General features: G+C 70.4%; 2 protein-coding genes across 2 annotated transcripts; one reads left to right on the top strand and one right to left on the bottom strand.

Annotated features, from left to right (window-relative positions):
- Positions 1–37: 37 nt before the first annotated feature.
- NOP53 (NOP53 ribosome biogenesis factor) lies at positions 38–8,235 on the top strand. The gene is made up of 13 exons (XM_075917987.1): positions 38–280; positions 1,442–1,506; positions 2,178–2,262; positions 2,784–2,995; positions 3,485–3,555; positions 3,640–3,735; positions 5,341–5,436; positions 6,039–6,206; positions 6,659–6,834; positions 6,934–7,000; positions 7,496–7,572; positions 7,806–7,862; positions 8,167–8,235. Exons 1-13 carry the CDS (start codon positions 63–65, stop codon positions 8,171–8,173), a joined length of 1,395 nt encoding a protein of 464 aa, XP_075774102.1. The 5' UTR covers positions 38–62; the 3' UTR covers positions 8,174–8,235.
- A 3,856-nt stretch (positions 8,236–12,091) lies between these two features.
- Positions 12,092–16,777, bottom strand: LOC102444743 (gap junction delta-2 protein-like). Its single transcript, XM_075917979.1, has 2 exons — positions 16,641–16,777; positions 12,092–13,448 (listed from the first exon to the last, which is right to left on the bottom strand). The coding sequence occupies exons 1-2, from the start codon at positions 16,709–16,711 to the stop codon at positions 12,629–12,631; spliced, it is 891 nt and encodes a 296-aa protein (XP_075774094.1). The 5' UTR covers positions 16,712–16,777; the 3' UTR covers positions 12,092–12,628.
- Between the last annotated feature and the right edge of the window lie 1,528 nt (positions 16,778–18,305).

Here is an 18,305-nt window from a genome sequence, read left to right as displayed (position 1 = left end):
TGGCGGCGGCCGGATGTGCTTCGCCCGGAGCTTCCGGTCCCGCGCTTCCTCCCTTTCCCAAGATGGCGGCGCCCGGCGAGGCAGGCGGCGGCGCGGCCCCCTCGGGCTTCCTGGGCCTCCGGGCGGGCTCCCGCGATCCCGGCGCGCGCGGCCCTCGGCGGCTCCGCGGCAGCCGGAACCGGAAGAAGGGCTGGAAGCGATGGGCGGGGCCGGAGGCCCGGCTGGGCCGCGAGCTCGGCGCCTTCCTGGAGGACGTGGCCCTGCAGCAGCGCGCGGCCGGGTGCGGGGGGAGGGGCCCTGGGGGGGCGAGGGGGAGGGGCCCTGTGGGGGGCCTGAGGGAGGTGGGGGCCAGGGGGAGGGGGGCTGAGGTGGGGGGCCGAGGGGAGGGGCCCTGGGGGGGGGGCTGAGAGAGGTGGGGGGCCAGGGGGAGGGGCCCTGTGGGGAGGGCTGAGGGAGGTGGGGGGCCAGGGGGAGGGGCCCTGTGGGGGGGCTGAGGGAGGTGGGGAGGCCGAGGGGAGGGGGCCTGAGGGAGGTGGGAGGGGCCATGGGTCGTGGGGGCGGCCGAGGGCTGGTGGGGGAGGGACCCTGGGGGGGGCCTGGCTGGGCGGGGGAGCACAGGGTGTGGGGCCATGGGGTGCCCGAGGCGGATGGGAGCATGGGGGGGGGACATGAGGTGCCCCGGGAGGATGGAGGTGGGGAAACAAAGGGCCTTGGGACGAAGCGGGGAGTTTGGGGGCTGTGGGAGTGAAGGCCCGTGGGGGGCTGTGAGTGGGAGTTGGGGGGGGGGTCCTGGGAGGAAGAAGAGGGGCAGGAGGAGGTGGAGCTGGAAAGGGGGCAGGCTGGGGGTGGAGGAAGAGTTGGGAGAAGTGGGGTAGAGGAAGCTGGAGGAGTCAGGAAAAAACTTATCATTGGGGTTGCGGGGAAGCTTGTGAGGTAGATGAGGGGGGTCTTTGTACAGGGGGATGTGACAGGGCCTTGAGGGGGCGGAAGGGGGCCTATGTGAACCAGTGAAGCTGGGGGGCCTGGAGAAGATCTCACGGGTTTTGGGGGTTGGCGCAGTGGAGAATCTGGGGAGACCTGGAGGATCCTCATGCGGGTGCTGAGGTGGGCAGAGGGGCTCCCATGGAGTGGGGCCAGGGGGCTGTAGGGGGTTGGGAGGGACCCAGAAATGGGGGGATAGAACTGGGGTGAGACTACAGAGAGTGGTGGGAGAATTTGGGGTGCTTGGGGAGGAGAACATTGGAAGCTGGGGGCTGGTGAGGGAAAAGTTGATGGGGGACCCTTCAAGGTGGGTCTGAGGGCAGGGAGTGGGGAGTTTGTGGTGGGTGAGCAACCTACAGTCTCGCCTGAGGTCATTTTGGGCCCACTGTGAGCGCTTGGCCTGGGGGGCCCTCCCCAGCCCTTGGGAGTAACAGGGCTCCTCTTCCTTCCCCCCCTCCAGCGGGCTGGTGGCCGAGAAGCCAGACGAGAGCCTCTTCTTCCTGGACACGGGGAATGAGGAGAAAGGTGGGGACGCTGCCTGCGCGGGGTGCAGGGAAGTCAGAGAACTAGGCTGGACTCCTGTCTGAGTCCCTCGGCCCAGAGAACCCACTTACAGCGCTGTAGCTTCCTGGTCCTCTTTCCCCACTGGCTTGGGGCTTGAACCCCGAACTCCTGACTCCCAGCTGGGCCACGGCCTGCTGGGGTGACCCTCAACGGGCCCCGTGCCTCAGTTTCCCCACCTGTAATGGTTCGCTGAGACCTCTAGGTGCTACCGTAGCCCAGAGGTTACATGGCTTTGAAAGCCATTGCCTAGCCCTGTGAGCCTGGCGTGACCTCACAGGCCATTAGCGGCAGGCTGAGTTGCAGAGCTGGGGGTGAGGGAAGGGCTTAGCGCAGCCTGAATGTCAAGCCCCCTAAGGCATCGGGACTTGGGACACCCTGCCCTGGGCCGCTCATCATGCGCCGCCAACCAGGGACTTGCCTTGATCATGGGCCAGGAATCTGCCCCGTGCCTGTCGGGAGCCGTGTCCTGCCTGCCAGCTGCTCGGGAGAAGCCAGAGCCGGGCTGCAAATCCCCACAGCTGGTGCGTCCCATTCTGTGTGGGGCTGGCCTGGAAGCTGCTGCCTTTTGGGTCTGCTGGTGTGTCGGGTGCTGCCGAGCACCTGGCTGCCTGCCCATCTGTGTCTCCCCTCAGACCGGACGCTGAACCAAGGCCATGAGAAACCCCTGCGCATAGACCTCATCCTGCAGCCGGATTCCAAGGTGCCTGCTCCCAAAGAGTGAGTGTCCCGGGGGCGGGTGGGACAGGATCCACGGCTTGGGGCGTGCTGCGCTGGGACGCTGTCTGCAGGGATCGGGGATGGTTCTCTGCCGCAGCGCCGTGCCTCAGTTTCCCCTCTAGTAAAACCGGGCTAATAGCAGGGCAGGATGGAGGGCACTGGGTTTGGCAGGGGAGCTGGCTCTAGTGGTTAGAACCAGCGTTCCCTGTAGGCTTGGCTCTTGTGTGGCCGCTCGGGAGAGGTTCCAATGCCGCCCGGCTGATTAGCAGAGCGCCCACTGCTAGGTTCTGTGGTGGTGCACTCAGGCGAGTGTGAACGTGCAACAGTTTGTTCCGCACGTGGACAGAGGAGATTAGCGGGAACGCTGGCTAGACGAAGGGGCGGGGAGCCAGCACGCCTGGGTTCTTTGCCCAGCTCTGGCGGGGGGTGGGGATAGGTCTGTCGCACGGCCGGATGCCAGGTCTCCCCCCCGCCCCCCCCCCCCGGCCCAGAGGCCTCAGCCGCCCTCTTCCCCTTGGCAGCATTCTGGCCCACCAGGTCCCCAACGGGAGGAAGCTGAAGCGGAAGCAGCAGCTGCAGGAGAAGCTGGCGGAGCGGGGCCTGGTGCCCCGAGCCCAGCGCCTCCTCCAGGCCCGACTGCAGAGAGCGCGGCCAGCGACCCCGGAGCCCTCAGCTGGCCAGAGTGGGGCGGACGAGCCTGCTGGGAGCTTCTACGACATCTGGTCAGACCGGAGTAAGTAGGGAGCCCGTGTGCGTTGGGGGGGCTGGGTGCCAGGACTCCTGGTTTCTCTCCAGCGTGGGGGCTGGGGATCAGAGGAGGGGAGGGGTGGGGGGCAGGACTCCTGGATTCTAGCCTGAAGCCAGCCCAGATTGGGGGTTCCCATTTTGGGGGGTGACTTTAAGCTCAGCACAGCTGCTGAGCCGTGAGATCTCTGCAAACTCTGCTCCCTATAAGGAAGGGGTCACCCCAGCTCTCCCCCACGCTCTGCCAGAGGCCACCCCCAGAGCTAGGGATAGAACCCAGGAGTCCTGGGAACATACCCCACTTTCCTGATTAGGATTCAGGAATCCCCCCCCCCCCCCCCCGGCTCTAACCACTAAGCATTGCTCCCTTCTGACTTGGAAACAGAGCCTGGGAGTTCTAGCATCATCCCTGGCTCAAACCGCTAGGCCCCGCTCCCCTCCTGCTTCGGGGCGTGCTGGTAACTGCCTCTCCCTGCAGACCCACTGGACCAGGCGCTGGCTGGGCAGGACCCCTGGTTCCTGGAGCAGACCAAGAAGCAGAGAGTCCGGGTGAGTGGGGGGGTGGGCTCCTGGCAGCAGGTGCGGGCGGCTGGGCCCCTCCTTCCCGGCTCACCCACGCTCTCCTCTCCGCAGCGCCCGGCCAGGCTGGAGACGAAGCCGTCGGAGCTGCCAGCAGTGGAAGTCATCCCCGCGGGGGGGTCCTACAACCCCACCTTCCCGGCCCACCAGGTAGGGGCTGCCCGACACCCACCCCGAGTGTTGCCAGTAGTGCATGCTGGGAATGGGGGGTTCATGTCTCTGCTCTGGAGTCTGGGGGCAGCCCCCACAGTGAATAGGCCTGTGGGCCCTACTGAAGTGGGTGTGCATGGCAGGGGGTGGTACCATGGCCTGCTGGGGATGGGGGTGCATGGTAGGGGTGTACCATGGCCTGGCGGTGGCGGGGGTGCATGGCGGGGGTGCGTGGTGGGGGTGGTACCACGGCCTGGCGGTGGCGGGGGTGCGTGGTGGGGGTGGTACCACGGCCTGGCGGTGGCGGGGGTGCGTGGTGGGGGTGGTACCACGGCCTGGCGGTGGCGGGGGTGCGTGGTGGGGGTGGTACCACGGCCTGGCGGTGGCGGGGGTGCGTGGTGGGGGTGGTACCACGGCCTGGCGGTGGCGGGGGTGCGTGGCGGGGGTGGTACCACGGCCTGGCAGGAATGGGGGTGCCTGGCGGGGGTGGTACCACGGCCTGGCAGGAATGGGGGTGCCTGGCGGGGGTGGTACCACGGCCCGGCGGTGGTGGGGGTGCATGGCGGGGGTGGTACCATGGCCCAGTGGGGATGGGGGTGCGTGGCGGTGGTGGTACCACAGCCTGGTGGGGAAGGGGGTGCGTGGCGGGGGTGGTACCATGGCCCGGTGGGGATGGGGGTGCGTAGCGGGGGTGTACCACGGCCCGACGGGAGTGGGGGTGTCTGGCAAAGGGTGTACCATGGCCTGGCGGGGGTGGTACCACGGCCCGGTGGGGATGGGGGTGCGTGGCGGGGGTGGTATCATGGCCTGGTGGGGATGGGGGTGCGTGGCGGTGGTGGGGGTGCGTGGCGGGGGTGGTACCACGGCCCGGCGGGAATGGGGGTGCGTGGCGGGGGTGGTACCACGGCCCGGCGGGGGTGGGCGTGCGTGGCGGGGGTGGTACCACGGCCCGGCGGGGGTGGGCGTGCGTGGCGGGGGTGGTACCACGGCCCGGCGGGGGTGGGCGTGCGTGGCGGGGTGGTACCACGGCCCGGTGGGGATGGGGGTGCGTGGTGGGGGTGGTACCACGGCCCGGCGGGGGTGGGGGTGCGTGGTGGGGGTGGTACCACGGCCTGGCGGGGGTGGCGGGGGTGGTACCACGGCCCGGCGGGGGTGGGCGTGCGTGGCGGGGTGGTACCACGGCCCGGCGGGGATGGGGGTGCATGGCGGGGGTGTGGGTGCCTGGCAAAGGGTGTACCAGGGCCCGGCGGGGGTGGGGGTGCGTGGCGGGGGTGTGGGTGCCTGGCAAAGGGTGTACCAGGGCCCGGCGGGGTGTGGGCGTGTGTGGCGGGGGTGTGGGTGCCTGCCAAAGGGTGTACCAGGGCCCGGCGGGGGTGGGCGTGTGTGGCGGGGGTGTGGGTGCCTGGCAAAGGGTGTACCAGGGCCCGGCGGGGGTGGGGGTGCGTGGTGGGGGTGTGGGTGCCTGGCAAAGGGTGTACCAGGGCCCGGCGGGGGTGGGCGTGTGTGGCGGGGGTGTGGGTGCCTGGCAAAGGGTGTACCAGGGCCCGGCGGGGGTGCAAGGGGAGCTGGGGGGGGCTGTTCCCGCTCACCCCACCTCTCCCCCAGGCGCTGCTGCTCCAGGCCCACGAGGTGGAGCTGAGGCGGCAGAAGGCCGAGGAGAAGCTGGAGAGGCAGCTGCGTTTCCCGGAGGCCCCTACGCAGGTGAGAGCCGGGTGCCCTTGGGGGCAGCGTCCTGGGCAGGGCTGGGCCAGCTCAGGGGCCCCAGTGCAGGGCACACGCCCAGCCCTCCCCCCCACGCTGCCTGCCACCCCCTGAGCCCGGCGTGGTCAGCTCTCGGGGGTGGGCCGGGCGCTGCCAGTCATCCCGTCCCCGGGAACTGCAGGTGGCCCCGACGGCCCCACAGCCCCCCCCCGCCTGGCTGGCTCTGGGGCTCCGGGGAAAACCGCAGATTCCCAGCCGGCCGCCCACCTCTGCAAAGCTCCCTACAGATCTGGGGTGCTGAGCCCACGTGCCCCAGGGCTGGCGCTGCCACTTGCAGTGGGGGGGGGCGGGGCCCTTCCTCTCCCCCTCCCCCCCGCCAAGCCTTCAGGGCGGGCCAGCTCCCCGGGGAGGGGTGAAAATCGACTACGGTTTTGTGCTTGTCACTTCCCCAGAGCTGGGTTTAGCAACTCAGGGCTCCTGGCCCCGCCTCATTCTCCCCACCAGCCCCCACTCCCCGCCCGGAGCTGGGGGGAGCCCAGGAGCCCTGCCCCCCTCCCGGCAGTGGGGCTGGGCCGACCGAGGGTTTCCCGCTGTGCCTGCAGGAGGCGGTTTTCCGGGAGCAGTGCGAGGGGCTGCTGGAGGAGTCTGCGGACGAGGGGAGCGACGCTGAGGACGGGCCAGAGGAGCCCGGGGCCCCCCCCAATCTGACCCGCCTGCGGGAGAAGAAAACGGAGCAGCAGCGCCGGAGGGAGAAGGAAGCCAAAGCCCTGGTGCCTAATTCCCCTGGGTTTCTACTTGGGTGGGGCTGGGAGGTGGAGCCCAGGCCTGGTGGGTAGTGACTGGCTGGCAGCTGCAGGCCGTGATCCGGGGCTGGGGGAGTGTCCGGAGCAAGGCCAGTGGGGCTCTGGCCCCCCCTCGCTGGGCGAGTCACTGGGGGCAGGTGCCTGATCCCCCCCCGGCTGCAGACAACCTTTGGACGGGCGGGGGAGCGAGCGGCAGCCTCCCGGGCCCGGGGCCAGCTTTGTCCTCAGTGCCGCGGCGCGGAGCCATCTGCTGCGCCCGGCCGCTGCCATCTGCTTGCCAGCCCCCCGCCTGGGGCAGGGCAGATCCATGGGGGGGGCTGGCAGCCAGGACTCCTGGCCCGGGAGGAGAGCGTGGCGCAGTGGTTAGAGGCCAGCGCCTTGGGGCGGCTGGCGGCTCTGACCTGGTGTGGCGCCCACAGGAGGCCCGGCGGCTGGGCGAGAAGGCGGCGCGGTGCCGGCGCCAGGAGCTCTTCCAGCTCCGCGCCATCCGGCGGCAAGTGAAGCGGCGGGAGGCCGAGCTGCTGCGCAGGTGCCGGGCGCGGCTGGCGAAGAGACGGGCTGAGGCCACCAAGCCCCGGCGGCTGGGCCGGCTCCGGTGAGCGGGGGGGACGGGGAGGGGGCGCAGGGAGGGGCATGAGGCGAAGGGGCTCGGGGGGGGTCTGTCCCTCTAACACCCTCCCCCCCGTCCCGGCAGGTACGAGGAGCCGGACCTGGAGGTGCAGCTGAGCACGGAGCTGGCCGAGTCCCTGCGGACGCTGAAGGTGGGTTCCTGCGCCAGCCCCGCCCTCCCCCCGGATTTCACTGGTGCCCGATGATGAGACCCATCCTTGCGCTATGAGGATTCGCAGCAGTGCATGCTGGGAATGTGAAGGCCTCCTGGGGTTCCCTGGGCCCTGCCCAGTGGGAAAGGGCCCGGGGACTGAGGGCACCAGTCTCCCCCTTCACCCCCCGGAGCAGTGCCTTGGGGTGGCTGCCCGACCCTTGCAGCTGGTGGCCCCTGGAGCATGGCAGTGCCTGGCCGCCCCCTGGCTTGGCGCTGCCGGAGTGTGGGGTCCTGGGCGGCTCCGCGGCCTCTAGCCAGCTGCTCTGGGGGCAGGAGCATCCCGGCCCGGCGCTGCCACCAGGGCGGAGCGCCCGAGGCCAGGGGGAGGGGCAGCTGGTGCATGGTGGCACCTAGAGTCTCCTCCCCTCGGACTCAGTCCAGCCCCTTCTGCTGGTGCCCGTGTGGGCCCCCCTGACCCCCGTCTCTCCCTCAGCCCGAGGGCAGCGTCCTGCGCGACCGCTTCAAGAGCCTGCAGAAGAGGAACCTGATTGAGCCCAGGGAGCGAGCCAAGTGAGCAGAGGCTGGGGGCCGGTGGGGCAGGGTGGGGGGCCCGTGGGGTGGGGCTGGGGGTGTCTGCCACGGGGGGGGGGGGCGCAGGCTGCCTGGACTCATCCCCCCGTCCCAATCCAGGCTCGGGTTCTAGGGAATGGAGGGATTTCTGGGGAGGCTACTCCCGGGGGCTCCCCCTTGGTGGAGTTATGGGGGTCTGCCTGGGATCTCAGCCCCCCCCCCATTGCCCCCAGGTTCAAGAGGAAATACCGGCTGAAGTACGTGGAGAAGAGAGCCTTCCGCGAAGTCACGTGAGTGGGAGGGGAACGCAGACGTGTGGGCGGGGCTAGTGGTGGTGCGGGGCGGGATGGGGCGGGGCTACTGGTGGTGCAGTGCGGGATGGGGCAGTGAGGGAAGGGGGCGTGTGGGGCGGGGCTAGCAGTGGCGCAGTGGGGATGGGGCGGGGCTAGCAGGGTGCCTGGCCGCCAGTCCTGGCACATCCCGCAGGGGGTTCCCCGCAGGGATAAAGGGGTTCAGTGTCTGGGCCTTCGCCAGCCCCCCAGGGCCCCACTCGTGCCCCGGCCGCGCCCCGACCCCCCTCTCTTTGCCTTGCAGGTTGTAGGGCTGCTCCTGACGGCGCCCGGGCCCGGCTGCCTCATTAAAGCCCTGGGCATCTCCTCTCGCTCCGGCGCCTCCGTTCTTGTGTGGGCCTGGCCCCGAGCCTCCCCTTCCCCCTCGGGCCCGGGGCTGCAGCGTCTCCCCTTGGCGTTGAGAGGCCCCCGGCCCTGCGCCCGGCTCGGGGACCGTGGGGCAGGCTGCCCAGGCTGGCTCTCGGGGTAGTGTCCCCACCCGCCGTCAGCTCTGCCCTCCCCCTTCCCGGGGCTGGCAGCCAGGACTCCTGGCCCGGCCCCCAGGCCCTTGGGGAGTCCTGGCTCCACGAGCCCCCTCCTGCCGTAGCATCTTGGCCCCGGGGGCCTCGGTTATTTTTAGCCCTCCCTGCTGGGGGGGGCAGATCCGGAGCTTCCGCCGCCGCCCCGGCTCCCTTTGCGCCCTCCCGTGGGCCCTGCTTTCCCGCCGGGGGCAGGGTCATGGGGCTGCCGACACTCAACTGCTGGGAGCCTCTTGTGAGCCTCCAATGCCAAGGGGCTGCTGGCTGGCTCTGGAGGGCAGTGGGGCCTAGGGGTTAGAGCATGGGGGGAAGGGGCGGACTCCTGGGCTCTAGGAGGGCAGTAGGGGCTAGTGGTTAGAGCGCGGGTGGTAGGGGACCCAGGACTCCTGGGATCTGTCCCTCGTCCCCTTTGTGGCCCTGCGTCCTGCAGGTGGAGTGGAGCTGGGCCCCCCTCTGGCTGCAGCTGGTGATTGCCATGGGGGGGCTGCTGCAGCGGCTGGCTCTGGGGAGGGGCTGCGCAGGGCCCTGCGGCTCAGCCTGTGGCACGGGACGGACTCATCCCCAGCCACCGGTGCTGCCCCGCTCTGGCACCCCCCCCCCCGGCGGCCCTACAGGCCAGCGCTGAGCCAATCGCATGGTGCTAGGCCGCGTCTGGGGGCCCCTTGCTCCTGCAGGCAGGGGGCACATGGGGCCTGACCACGTGCAGGGATCAGGAGTGATGGGAATGGAACCCAGGAGCCCTGGCTCCCAGCCCCTGCTCTACCCCCCGGGGTGGGGGCTGGGCTGCAGGGGGCCTATTAATAGAGGTGCGGCTGAACGAGGTGTTGGCTCCTTGGCGCTAATGACTAAGCGGGGGGGGGAGGAGGGGGGCTTGTTGCCAGGGTGCCAGGTCCCTGCTCAGCTGGTGCTGCCCCCCTCAACACAAGGAGCAATGGGGGGGTCTGGCCTGGTCACCTCCTGCCTCCTCTCCCCCAATGGCAGATACCTGCCTGCCCTCCAGCCAGCCCCCCAGGGAGGGGCAGGAGCCAGGGGGCGCTGGTGTTAATGGCCCCTTGTCCCCACCCCTTACTCAGTGAGGCCGAGCCCTGGCTCCTTCCGCCTCTATAGAGCTGCAGGGCCGGGCTAGAGACCCTACAATAACAGCAGGGCTGCCGCCCGTCCACATAGCCCAGCGCCCCTGTGGCACACGCACAACCGCCGCGGCAACACCCCGGTGACACGCCCACAGCACGCGCGCACACAACCGCCGCGGCAACACCCCGGTGACACGCACAACCACAGCACGCGCACACACAACCGCCATGGCAACACCCCGGTGACACGCACAACCACAGCATGCGCACACACAACCGCCATGGCAACACCCCGGTGACACGCACAACCACAGCACGCGCGCGCACAACCGCCATGGCAACACCCTGGTGACACGCCCACAACCGCACCACAGCACGCGCGCGCACAACCGCCATGGCAACACCCCGGTGACACGCCCACAACCGCACCACAGCACGCGCGCGCACAACCGCCATGGCAACACCCCGGTGACACGCCCACAACCGCACCACAGCATGCGCGCACACAACCGCCATGGCAACACCCCGGTGACACACACAACCACAGCATGCGCGCACACAACCGCCATGGCAACACCCCGGTGACACGCACAACCACAGCACGCGCGCACACAACCGCCATGGCAACACCCGGTGACACGCCCACAACCGCACCACAGCACGCGCGCACACAACCGCCATGGCAACACCCTGGTGACACGCACAACCACAGCACGCGCGCACACAACCGCCATGGCAACACCCCGGTGACACGCCCACAACCGCACCACAGCACGCGCGCACACAACCGCCATGACAACACTCCGGTGACACACACAACCACAGCACGCGCGCACACAACCGCCATGACAACACTCCGGTGCGCACACTTGTGCTCACACCAGGTCACACAACCCTGCAACCGCCTCACTGGCCACACCCGCGCAGCCGACCCGCTGGGAATATTTTCCCTTCGCCATCCCTGCGCTGGCATCTGGCACCTCCCGCCTGGTCCTGCCCTCAGGAGCGGCGGAGCCGTGGGGGGGCTTCGGGGGAGGCGCTGGAAGGAATTATTGGGGGGGTATAGAGTGTAGTGAGGGGGCTCGGAGCCAGACTGGTGACCTTAGCCATGACCCTCCCCCTCCCCCGCGACTCAGTTTCCTGCTCTGCATGGGGCTGGGGGTATTAACTCGGGAGGGGGGAGGGCTAAGACCGGGAAGGGCAGGCTCAGCGCCTCCAGGGGCTGGTTCCCTTCCCCCATGACTGGGGGGGTGACCAGATGGTGCCCAGCTCAGCCCCCTTCCCTGCCTTAGCGCCAGCAGCTTAAGGACGGTAAATCCCCGGGGGGGTGATGCCCCGCGGGCAGGCTCCTGGGACGGGCAGCGGGTGCTGAGCCAGGCTGGGCCGACAGTTGGGGGGGGGGTTCCCCCCTTCGCAGCCCCAGCTCGGTCAGGGGGTGCAGGTGCCAGCGCATGGCCGCTTCTCTGCTGCGCCCTGCCCAGCGCCCCCGGTCACCCCCCCGGCCGCCCTGCCTGGTCTGCTGGCCCCCGCGCCCCCGGCCGCCCCCCCCCGGCGGCCCTGCCTGGTCTGCTGGCCCCCGCGCCCCCGGTCGCCCCCCCCGGCCGCCCTGCCTGGTCTGCTGGCCCCCGCGCCCCCGGTCACCCCCCCGGCCGCCCTGCCTGGTCTGCTGGCCCCCGGCCGACCCCCCGGCCGCCCTGCCTGGTCTGCTGGCCCCCGCGCCCCCGGTCACCCCCCCGGCCGCCCTGCCTGGTCTGCTGGCCCCCGCGCCCCCGGCCGCCCCCCCCGGCCACCCTGCCTGGTCTGCTGGCCCCCGCGCCCCCGGTCACCCCCCCGGCCGCCCTGCCTGGTCTGCTGGCCCCCGCGCCCCCGGCCGCCCCCCCGGCCGCCCTGCCTGGTCTGCTGGCCCCCGCGCCCCCGGCCGCCCCCCCGGCCGCCCTGCCTGGCCCGGCACCATCTGCCCCCCGCGCCCCCGGTCACCCCCCCGGCCGCCCTGCCTGGTCTGCTGGCCCCCGCGCCCCCGGCCGCCCCCCCCGGCCGCCCTGCCTGGCCCGGCACCATCTGCCCCCCGCGCCCCCGGTCACCCCCCGGCGGCCCTGCCTGGCCCGGCGCCATCTGCCCCCCGCGCCCCCGGCCGCCCCCCCCCGGCCGCCCTGCCTGGTCTGCTGGCCCCCGCGCCCCCGGTCACCCCCCCGGCCGCCCTGCCTGGTCTGCTGGCCCCCGGCCGCCCCCCCCGGCCGCCCTGCCTGGTCTGCTGGCCCCCGCGCCCCCGGTCACCCCCCCCGGCCGCCCTGCCTGGTCTGCTGGCCCCCGCGCCCCCCGGCCGCCCCCCCCGGCCGCCCTGCCTGGTCTGCTGGCCCCCGCGCCCCCGGCCGCCCCCCCCGGCCGCCCTGCCTGGTCTGCTGGCCCCCGCGCCCCCGGTCACCCCCCCCGGCCGCCCTGCCTGGCCCGGCACCATCTGCCCCCTGCGCCCAGTGTTAATTAGTAACGGCTGCTGGCGTCGATATTTTATTTACCGCGCCCGGGCGGAGCAAAAGCCGGGAGCCCAGATCTGCGCCCCCCCCCCTTCTCCCCGCAGAGACAGAACCGCCCCTCCCCGGCTGCACCCTGCCCCCGCCGGGAAAGGCTGGTGGGGGGGGTTCCTGGAACCCCCCCCTGCTTGCACCATGTTGAGAGACCCCGAGAAACAATAAATATTTATAAAAAGTGAGGTGGAGCCGGGAGCTGCCCCCGCCCGATCGGGGGGTCGTGTCCCGTTCAGCCCTTGGAGGACCCGGCCGTGCCCGGGGGGTCGTGTCCCCGCTCAGCCCTTGGAGGACCCGGCCGTGCCCGGGGGGTCGTGTCCCCGCTCAGCCCTTGGAGGACCCGGCCGTGCCCGGGGGGTCGTGTCCCCGCTCAGCCCTTGGAGAACCCGGCCGTGCCCGGGGGGTCGTGTCCCCGCTCAGCCCTTGGAGGACCCGGCCGTGCCCGGGGGGTCGTGTCCCCGCTCAGCCCTTGGAGAACCCGGCCGTGCCCGGGGGGTCGTGTCCCCGCTCAGCCCTTGGAGGACCCGGCCGTGCCCGGGGGGTCGTGTCCCTGCTCAGCCCTTGGAGGACCCGGCCGTGCCCGGGGGGCGGGCTCAGACGTAGGCCGACTCGCTGGACTGGGTGCGCCCCAGGGGCGGCGCCTGGGCCAGGGCGGATAGGTCCTTCTTGCGCACCTCGCACACGGACTTGCGGCGAGCCTGCACCCCCCGCATGGCCGCCCGGATCTTGCGCCAGCCCAGGTGGTTGAGCTCGGCCAGGTTGAGCAGCACGCAGATCCCGCTGACGGCGAACATGAAGACCAGGAAGACGGTTTTCTCGGTGGGCCGGGAGACGTAGCACTCCACCTCCTTGACGCAGGGGTAGCGCCCGCACTCGAAGAGGGCCGGCACGTGGAAGCCGTACAGGAAGTACTGGCCCGCCAGGAAGCCGATCTCCAGCGCGTTGCGGAACACCACCTGGATGATGTAGAAGCGGGAGATGCCCTCCTGCCGCTTGGCCTTGGCGCTCTTGGGCGGGCGCAGGGGCGTGCTGGGCAGCTCCTTCACCTCCAGGCAGTCGGGCTCCTCCTTGGCCGAGGCCCCGGGGTGGTGCACCAGGATGCCGTTGGCCGCCCGGCCCTTGCGGGCGTCCTTCTCCAGCAGCGGGTAGAGGAAGGAGCAGCGCCGGTCCCGCTGCTTGGCCGCCTGGTGCACGGAGTAGGTGATGAAGCACAGGCTGGGCGTGCACACCAGGATGATCTGGAAGACCCAGTAGCGGATGTGGGAGATGGGGAAGGCCTGGTCGTAGCAGGCCTGGTTGCAGCCCGGCTGCAGGGTGTTGCACATGAACATGGTCTGCTCGTCCTCGTACACCGTCTCGCCCACGATGGCCACGATCAGGATCCGGAAGATCACCACCACCGTCAGCAGGATCCTGCGGGGGAGGGGGGCAGCTGGGCAGGGCCTGCAGCACCTGGCGCTTGGGGCTGGGCTCTGGGAGGGGAGTGGGGACTAGTGGTTAGAGCTGGGGGGGCTGGAAGCCAGGACTCCTGGGTTCTCTTCCCAGTTCTGGGAAGGCAGTGGGGACTAGGGGTTAGTGACAGGGCTGGAAGCCAGGACTCCTGGGTCCAATCCCTAGCTCTGTCATTCTCTTCCCCACTTTCATGCCTCAGTTTCCCCCAAATACAATGCCTGTTCGATACTTGCCCGCTGTCCCCGGGGTGCGATGCCCTGCATGGGGGAGCTGCCTAGGGAGATCCAGCCGGGTCCTGCCCCGGGTCACCAGGGAGTTTAGCAGCATTGGGCAACCAGAGGCAGCAGCCCAGCTGGTGCTAACGGGGGGCCCATCTACAGCTAACGCCCCCCAATACAGAGCTGTCCCCCCCAGCAGCAGGCCCCGGCCGGGGTGGGGGTGACGAATGTCAGAGGCAGGAAAGATGGGGCCAGCACTGGGCAGAACTCTGGGGGGGAGGGCTGAAGTGGGGCTCATTGGGGGGTCAAGGGCTGGGGGGTGACAACTCCGGGGTGGGGGGGTCCTGCCATTACCCATCTGCCCCTCAGCACACGCTGGGTTTACAAAGCCTGTCGGGGGGGGGGGGGGGAGCCAGGACTTTGCACAGGCAGCTCCGGGGGCTGATGCCGGAGCAGGGCCATTCTCCGTCCCCGCGTCTGCTGCCCCTTTCCTGGGGCCCTTCCACGCCCGCCCCTGCGCCCCCAAAATGCAGCGACCTTGCGGGGGGGGGGGGGCATCTCCTGACCTGGATGGGATTGCCCAGCCGGGGAGCTGACAACGCACCACCTGGCGCCTGCCGTGGGCCGGGCCCCCCAGAGCTCCCCCTCCAAGGGTGGGTCCTTCTGCCCCTTCCAGTGGGGGGACCAGGCCCTGGGAGCAGCAGGGACTTGCCTAGGGAATCAGGCCAGAGCTGGGGCCCCTCCCCCCCAAAGTCCCAGGACATTACCCAGCCCGCGGGGCCCCTCTGCACCAGGGACACGGCTCGTCCTTGAACCCGCTCAGCCCATTGTACAGACAGGGAAACTGAGTCAGGGACCGAGCGACTGGCACAAGGCCTCCCAGGAGTGCAATCAGAGCCAGGGGAGAACCCAGGAGTCCTGGCTCCCAGCCCCCCTGCTCCAACCACTAGGCTCCAGAACCCCACAACCCATCACACCAAGGGGCTCTTTCATGGAAGCTGGTCAGGAAGGTGGCAGGCACAGGCCTGGGCCAGGACACCAGACACCACCCTCTGGGCAGGCCCCTCCCCGGAGCAGAGCCCCCGGGCCCCGCACCAGCCCAGCCCCATCTCTGCCTCCAGCAGCTCCAGGAGACGGGGTCCCCCCAGGCCCTGCAGGACACCATGTGCCGGACTGAGCCTTGACACCAGTTCGGGGGGGTCTCAGGCAGCTCCCTGCTCCAGCCGGCTCCGCGCCTGCCCCTCGGGCCCATCGGAGGGGACTGAGCTCTGCTGGGCCTCAGGGCTGGGCATGGCCGTGGGGTGGTGCATGGGATGCCTGGCTTCCATGCCCATCCCTGCAACAGACCCCCCTCCCCTTGTGCTGGCTCCGTGCTTTGGTTTCCCCAGCTACTTTGTGCCTCAGTTTCCCCAGCTGCTCTGTGCCTCAGTTTCCCCAGCTGTAAAATGGACAGAATGACCCCTCGATCTAGCAGGCCTGGAAGCATGATGGGACAGGGGGCCTGGGCTGTGTCCAGCCTGACAGGGGAAGGCCCCCTGTCCCAGCCAGGCCTGCAGCTGCTGGCTGGGAGCAGGCGAACCCATCGAGTGCCAGCTGAGTCCCGCTCGGGAAGGCCCGTGGATCCCAACCCTCCCGCCCTACAACAGCCCATGGGCCCAGCCCTGCTGTTTGATCTCCCCACCCTGCCGCCACCGCCCTGGGATTCCACCCGGACCCTGGTCCACGCCAGGCACCGCCCGGGCAACCGGAACGTGAGCCAGAACTGAGGGCGGGAGACAGGAGCCCCTGGGAAACTCACCCCCTGGAGTCCCAGCGTCCCTCTCTCCCCCCCGCGTCCCTCTGTTTCCCCCCGGCGTCCCTCTGTCCCCCCCCGCGTCCCTCTGTCCCCCCCCCGCGTCCCTCTGTCCCCCCGGCGTCCCTCTGTTCCCCCCCCGCGTCCCTCTGTTTCCCCCCCCCGGCGTTCCTCTGTTCCCCCCGCGTCCCTCTGTCCCCCCCCGCGTCCCTCTGTCCCCCCGGCGTCCCTCTGTTCCCCCCCCGCGTCCCTCTGTTTCCCCCCCCCGGCGTTCCTCTGTTCCCCCCGCGTCCCTCTGTCCCCCCCCGCGTCCCTCTGTCCCCCCCCGCGTCCCTCTGTCCCCCCGGCGTCCCTCTGTCCCCCCCGCGTCCCTCTGTCCCCCCCCGCGTCCCTCTATCCCCCCCGCGTCCCTCTGTTTCCCCCCCGCGTCCCTCTGTCCCCCACTCCAGCATCCCTCTGTCCTCCTGTGTCCCTCTGTCCCCCCGGCGTCCCTCTGTTCCCCCCCCGCGTCCCTCTGTCCCCCCCCCCGCGTCCCTCTGTCCCCCCGGCGTCCCTCTGTTCCCCCCCCGCGTCCCTCTGTTTCCCCCCCCCGGCGTTCCTCTGTTCCCCCCGCGTCCCTCTGTTTCCCCCCCCGCGTCCCTCTGTCCCCCCCCCCCGCGTCCCTCTGTCCCCCCGGCGTCCCTCTGTTCCCCCCCGCGTCCCTCTGTTCCCCCCCCCAGCGTCCCTCTGTCCCCCCAGCGTCCCTCTGTTACCCCCCGCGTCCCTCTGTCCCCCACTCCAGCATCCCTCTGTCCTCCTGTGTCCCTCTGTCCATCCAGGGTCCCTCTGTTTCCCCCCCCCGCGTCCCTCTGTCCCCCCCCCCGCGTCCCTCTGTCCCCCCGGCGTCCCTCTGTTCCCCCCCGCGTCCCTCTGTTCCCCCCCCCCCGCGTCCCTCTGTTTCCCCCCCCCCCCCCGCGTCCCTCTGTTCCCCCCCTCCCCGCGTCCCTCTGTCCATCCAGGTCCCTCTGTTCCCCCCCGGCGTTCCTCTGCCCATCCAGGGTCCTTCTGTCCGCTCACCCTGCTCTGCTCCTGCCCCCCTCCCGGGCCATCCGCTCAGCCCCCCCGGTGCAGCCCCCCCCGCAGGGCGCCCCGCCCGCCCCGCACCTGCCGATCATAGTCGAGTGCTGCTGCACCGCGGCCTCCAGCAGCCGCTCCAGGATCGTCCACTCGCCCATCGCGCCGGGCCGGGCGCCTGCAGCGGGAGCCGCGGCCCGTCAGCGGGCGGGTCCCCGCCGGGCAGCCCGGGCCATGGCCGGGGAGCGGGGCCGCCCCTGCGCCGCGCTGCGCCGCCACCTGCGCGCTCCAAGGACGCCGGGCGCGCGGGATTAGCGCCCCCCCCCCGCCCGCGGCGGGACGAGCGGGGACCCCGCGCGGGGGGGCGGGCGCGCCGGAAAGTTTGCGGGTTTCCCTGCGCGCGGGGCGGGAGCGAGCTGGGGGCGCCGGGACAGCGGCCGCAACACAACACCGCACGCGCCGCAGCACCGCACACACAACCGCACACGCTGCAGCACACACAACCGCACACGCTGCAGCAACACAACACCGCACGCGCCGCAGCACCGCACACACAACCGCACACGCTGCAGCACCGCACACACAACCGCACACGCTGCAGCACCGCACACACAACCGCACACGCTGCAGCAACACAACACCGCACACGCTGCAGCAACACACAACCGCACACGCTGCAGCAACACAACACCGCACGCGCTGCAGCAACACACAACCGCACGCGCTGCAGCACCACACACAACCGCACACGCTGCAGCAACACACAACCGCACACGCTGCAGCACACAACACCGCACACACTGCAGCACCGCACACACAACCGCACACGCTGCAGCACACAACACCGCACGTGCCGCAGCACCGCACACACAACCGCACACGCTGCAGCAACACAACACCGCACACGCTGCAGCACCGCACACGCTGCAGCAACACACAACCGCACACGCTGCAGCACACAACACCGCACGTGCTGCAGCAACACAACACCGCACACGCTGCAGCACCACACACACAACCGCACACGCTGCAGCACACACAACCGCACACGCTGCAGCACCGCACACACAACCGCACACGCTGCAGCACCGCACACGCTGCAGCAACACAACACCGCACACACTGCAGCAACACAACACCGCACGCGCTACAGCAGCGACACACACCTGCACACACAACCGCACACGCTGCAGCACACAACACCACACGCGCCGCAGCACCGCACACACAACCGCACACGTTACAGCACACAACACCACACGCGCCGCAGCACCGCACACACAACTGCACACACACTGCAGCAACACAACACCGCACACACTGCAGCTGCAACACACAACACCGCACACGCCACAGCACACAACACCACACATACTGCGGCAGCGACACACAACTGCACACACACTGCAGCAACACAACACCGCACACACTGCAGCTGCAATACACAACTGCACACGCTGCAGCACACAACACCGCATGCTTTGCAGCAACATGCAACATCGCACACACCATGACAGCAACACACAACGTGGCACCTGCCATGACAGGAACTCACGACATTCTGTGCCTCAGTTTCCCCTCCCACCCTGTGTCTGCGCAGTGCCCCGTACATTGCACCTGGCCCAATGGGAGGCTTTGACCCCCTGGGGGAAGCCCTGGGTACCAGCCGTTGTACAGACTAGGGAGCGATGGATTCTCCCTGCCCATCGGACTCAGCCTCAGGTGCCAGGGTGGGCGGAGGATCTCCGGTGTGCT

This window comes from Pelodiscus sinensis, unplaced genomic scaffold (genome assembly GCF_049634645.1).
Source record: "Pelodiscus sinensis isolate JC-2024 unplaced genomic scaffold, ASM4963464v1 ctg82, whole genome shotgun sequence".
NCBI classification, from domain to species: domain Eukaryota; kingdom Metazoa; phylum Chordata; order Testudines; family Trionychidae; genus Pelodiscus; species Pelodiscus sinensis.
This window is presented reverse-complemented; position numbering and strand designations above follow the sequence as displayed.

Coding starts and splice junctions, on each gene's coding strand:
- NOP53 (XM_075917987.1), top strand. CDS start 63: ATGGCGGCGCCCGGCGAGGCAGGCGGCGGCGCGGCCCCCTCGGGCTTC. Junction 1,507..2,177: donor CACGGGGAATGAGGAGAAAG/GTGGGGACGCTG, acceptor GTCTCCCCTCAG/ACCGGACGCTGAACCAAGGC. Junction 3,736..5,340: donor CCACCTTCCCGGCCCACCAG/GTAGGGGCTGCC, acceptor CCTCTCCCCCAG/GCGCTGCTGCTCCAGGCCCA.
- LOC102444743 (XM_075917979.1), bottom strand. CDS start 16,711: ATGGGCGAGTGGACGATCCTGGAGCGGCTGCTGGAGGCCGCGGTGCAG. Junction 13,449..16,640: donor CACTCGACTATGATCGGCAG/GTGCGGGGCGGG, acceptor CCTCCCCCGCAG/GATCCTGCTGACGGTGGTGG.